General features: G+C 35.4%; 1 protein-coding gene across 1 annotated transcript; it reads left to right on the top strand.

Annotated features, from left to right (window-relative positions):
* The first annotated feature begins 406 nt into the window (after window positions 1–406).
* LOC130465463 (DNA polymerase kappa-like) lies at window positions 407–3,784 on the top strand. The gene is made up of 9 exons (XM_056834232.1): window positions 407–410; window positions 647–956; window positions 1,156–1,192; window positions 1,523–1,585; window positions 2,040–2,183; window positions 2,336–2,422; window positions 3,222–3,317; window positions 3,480–3,600; window positions 3,678–3,784. The coding sequence occupies exons 1-9, from the start codon at window positions 407–409 to the stop codon at window positions 3,686–3,688; spliced, it is 873 nt and encodes a 290-aa protein (XP_056690210.1). The 3' UTR covers window positions 3,689–3,784.
* Window positions 3,785–4,394: the final 610 nt, after the last annotated feature.

Raw genomic sequence — 4,394 nt, 5'->3', positions numbered from 1 at the left:
TCCATGTACTTACCTGCCTTTCCTTTGTCCTTGGAACCTGTGCCGCTCAAATGGTACTATCACCAGGACCCTAAGCTCTTCCCCACTTGGGAAGACTTTGTCAATGTCTTCATCAAGCAATACTCGTCGAACATGGATTTCCAAGTCACCATGCGCGAGCTGGAAGTTCTCTTCCAAAAGAAAAATGAGGGTTTCACAACCTACTTTGCTAGATGGAGGGACCAGGCGGCCCAGCTAATCAATAGGCCTCCCGAAACAGAATTGGTCCAAAAATTCATTGACAACTTGGACCCGGCTTACAGACAATACCTTACACTACTAGAAATTACATATTTAACGACGATGTATTAGCGATGACATCAAAATTATGTCGTTAAAAGCAATAGCTCGTAATCAATTACGACTAATGGGTAAGTACGTCGTCATTGTTCCACAAAAAGAAAAATAAGAAAAAGAAAATAAAAAAATGTTCATCGTTATTTCCAATTTATTCAACGCGCCTCTACCCTAAAAGTTTATAACCCTCTAATTGAACTCGTCTAGGTTTTCCCGATTCTCAAATTGACCCTCTCCCTCTATCTCTTCAAAGATGAAGTTGGGTGATGGATTTTTTTTAATACAACCACATTCAATAATTACCAACAAGATGTTGTTGAAGTGCCGCCGCCAGCAGAACTCGTAGCAGCTCAGCCGTCGTCGTCTAAGCAGCAGCGGAATAAACGCAATCGGAATACATTCACCTCCGCCTTGGTTCCGGCGGCGCCGGTGTCTAACCACCGAAGGATGTGGGTGGTGGACCGATTAAAAGATTGGTGGGAGAAATGCAGTCACCCGGATTACCCAGACGAAGAATTCAAAAAATCGTTTCGTATGAGCAAGGCTACATTCGAAATGCTGTGCGAAGAGTTCCGCAATTTGTTCATAATTTGGATGTCGATCTCTCTTATTCTTAACGTGTAAGTTTTTTTATGATTATTTTTTTGTTGTTTGATGAATTCTTCTCTCTCTTATTCGTTTCAGATCGAAAATTTCGTGGCTTGTAATTTGGTTTTCTTATATGAAGTAACTGTAAATTGATTGTTTTGATGGGTTAGGATAGGTTGAATCTCTATATATTTGTATTTTGTTTTTCAACTTATAATTGATAAATTTCAGAGGGAGTTTGGGTTTAGATAAATTTCTAGGCTTGAAGGTAGGTTTCTCTCAATTTAGTTGTTAATTTTGTTGCTACTGATCTTGCACTTAGACAACAAATTAAACATATTGTAAAATTAAAACGAAATTATCAAGGTAATATTCATGTATGACCAGAGCTTATTTGATGTTCGGTTTTTGGCTTAATCGATTTATTTTTGAAGTTTGATCTGTATTGGATTCGATCTTACCCCTGTTTATATTTTGTGTTCTCAATAGTGTGTCAAGCTCCACGGAGATCAACTTTAATTAATTATTATCCTAAATAATTTGGTTACCAATCTGCAATCTGCAATCAACTTAAAGATTGTTTGTTATCATATTGCAGGAATCATCTAGAACTAGTTCAACTGCAAGCAGGAAGCTTCCAAAGGATCTCTTATTTTATTTGGTGTTACAGATCGTAGCATTATTTCTATTAAGAAAAACCTAATTTCGCCAGCAAGCTATATTAATGGACCTCGTTCTTAATCTGTTAGGTATTTTAAGTTATGCTTGATTGTGTCTCTTACTCTAACTCTGCTATGCCATAATGAATTATATATTAATGGGACAGTCTTCTGTTGATGATAGAGCAGAATAAGCGAGTATATTAATGGGACAGTCTTCTGTTGATGATAGAGCAGAATAAGCGAGTATATTAATGGGACAGTCTTCTGTTGATATGCCAAATTAAGTTATGCTTGATTGTAGTTTTATTCATTGAAATCTATTTGCAGTTTATTCTCTATACATGAAATGTCTCATACTTAATATTTTTATTGTCTTTTTATTTTTCTAATGTACATTTTCTTAGTTTTAACTACTCTAAGTGGAAATCTATTAGCTTACTTATAAATTGGCAGATTCTTATATGTTCACCATTCTCCTTTGTCATAAAAAAACGATCTGCAATTCTCCTTCCTTCTATTGTCATTTCCGCCAGTTTAAATGAAGCATACCTTGATATAACTGAGGTCTGCAGAGAAAGAGATGTGAGAAGTGATGATGTGAGTATTCTGGCAGATGAATCTCTTGGCAAATTGTTTCCTGCCTTTTCTGTCCTATTATTCTTCTGCTTTGATTTATCTGTTTGCATAACTCAAGTTTCTGTATGATTGAATGCTTTTGTTTCCCTTTTTCGTATACTTTTTCACAAAAGGTTGCTGGTGAGATCAGAAGAGGTGTTTTTGAAGAAACTGGTTTGACATGTAGTGCTGGTGTGGCTCCTAATCGATTACTGGCTAAGGTGCTTTTATATTTTCATTTACTTCTTATTGAATTTAAATCTGGTGAATATAAGGTCCATGTTAGGATATATGTGTAATATCTTTTTTGTAATATACGTCATAATTTCAAGAATCTGACGCCATCTTTATGTTTTTTTCCCATCATTTGACCTGGCTATCCATTGATGGTGTCTTAGCTGCAAGATTATCCCATATTCCCATGAGAGTGAGACTGAATAACTGATAAAATCTCATCGATGATAACTCTTGGCATACATATGTAATTAATTCAACTTTGGCGTGATAAGCATTTCTTCAAGGCCATAGTATTAGGCAATTGATAGTGTAATACATTTTTCAGAAGATTAGAAGCAGAGAAGGGCTTTGAAATAGAAAACAACTTTATCAAATCGTGGACAGACAATAAAACTTGTATGGGTAGGGTTTGCAGTAGGATGAATCCTTGTTTGGGACTAGGATAAATCTCTTGTCTGATAAAGATGCAACTAATGCTATGCTCTAGTGGGGCATAGGTCTATGAGAGAAATCAAATTTGTCATTGTGTGAACAATGCTTATTTTTCCTATTGAAATTCTTATCCATGATACTCCTTCCATCCTTATTTGATAGCCATTGATGTGTTTAAAGATACATGAATTTATTGACCATCAGGAAATAACCTGATTCTAGTAGATAGCACACTTACAAACGTTAAAAGATCAAAATTTGGAAACCCTGTTATTTCCTGTATGCCTGTATGGTTGTTAGTTAATGTGATATTGACTTAAATTCTTGGTATTATATTGATTGTTAAATTAGGTTTGCTCAGATATAAACAAGCCAAATGGACAATTTATTTTGCCAAATGATCGATTGGCTGTGATGACATTCAACTCCTCCCTCCCGATAAGAAAGGTACCTCTGTTATGAGTCTTGTCTTTGTTCTTTGCTTTTGTATAGAAGGCTAAGAAGGGGTTCCTCAAGTTTGGTAGTAATTGAGAAATGTAAAACTAATTAAATAGTCTGGTGTATGCTAACTTGTGTTCATCAATTCATTTCTTTATGCTTTATGAACAGATTGGAGGCATTGGCAAGGTTACCGAGCATATCCTAAGGAATACTTTTGAAAGAAATACACGCAAGGATTTGCTTGAGAAAGGCAGTTTTCTCTGTGCCTTGTTTTCTCCTTCATCTGCAGGTCACTGATTACCTTGTGGTTTTTCTTATCTTTGAATCTTTATAGTCGTATCATTAACTCTCTTATGAATGATTTAGCTGTGTGGTAGCCAAGCTTTTTCAGAGGTGTCTTCTGTATTCTTCTTGTGCCATTGTATAATACAAGAGTGTGCTTCTTGAGCTTACTAGTGTTCAGGCTCGAAGGAAAGGGAAGCGAACTACAGAGGTCAGTAAATTTTACATTATATGAAGTTTTCTTTAGCACTTACAGAGAATCAAAGTTGCTAATTGTGTTAGTTGTTAATTTACTAATTTTTATACTGTATATAATCAGTTGGAAAAAAGTTGGAAGATCTCCTGGCTGATCAAGATAAGAATGGACAGAATACTCTGCTGAACTTTGTGGAGGTATCATTTCTCCTTGATATTCTAACTGTTCATTTTCGAATTTCTGATTAACTTTGTTCTAAAACGTGCTTTGTGGATCATGTAGGAACTCATATATCTAATTTAAGAGAAGCCAAGGCATTTGCTCTTTTATATTAGCAGGGAATTGCCAAAGGAATTCGTAGAGTGACTGTTGTTACGTCTGAGGTTGCGTTGAATGCAATTAATTTGGCATGCTCCCTCGAGCAACAATTGATTGATGCATCAAACATAGATGCAAGCGTGCTGGAGAAAGTTAGTTTGGGATATTGTTCTTTTTTTTCTTCAACACTAGCAATTTTAGTGATTACAGCTTGTAGATGACTGACTTATTAGTTTGGTTGTTTTCACTCACATTGAATTTGTTTATTATAAATTTTTTGTGATTGA

Source organism: Spinacia oleracea, chromosome 1, assembly GCF_020520425.1.
Source record: "Spinacia oleracea cultivar Varoflay chromosome 1, BTI_SOV_V1, whole genome shotgun sequence".
In the NCBI taxonomy this organism is placed as follows: Eukaryota; Viridiplantae; Streptophyta; class Magnoliopsida; order Caryophyllales; family Amaranthaceae; genus Spinacia; species Spinacia oleracea.
The sequence above is the reverse complement of the archived record's forward strand: the minus strand, read 5'-3'. Positions and strand labels throughout refer to the sequence as shown.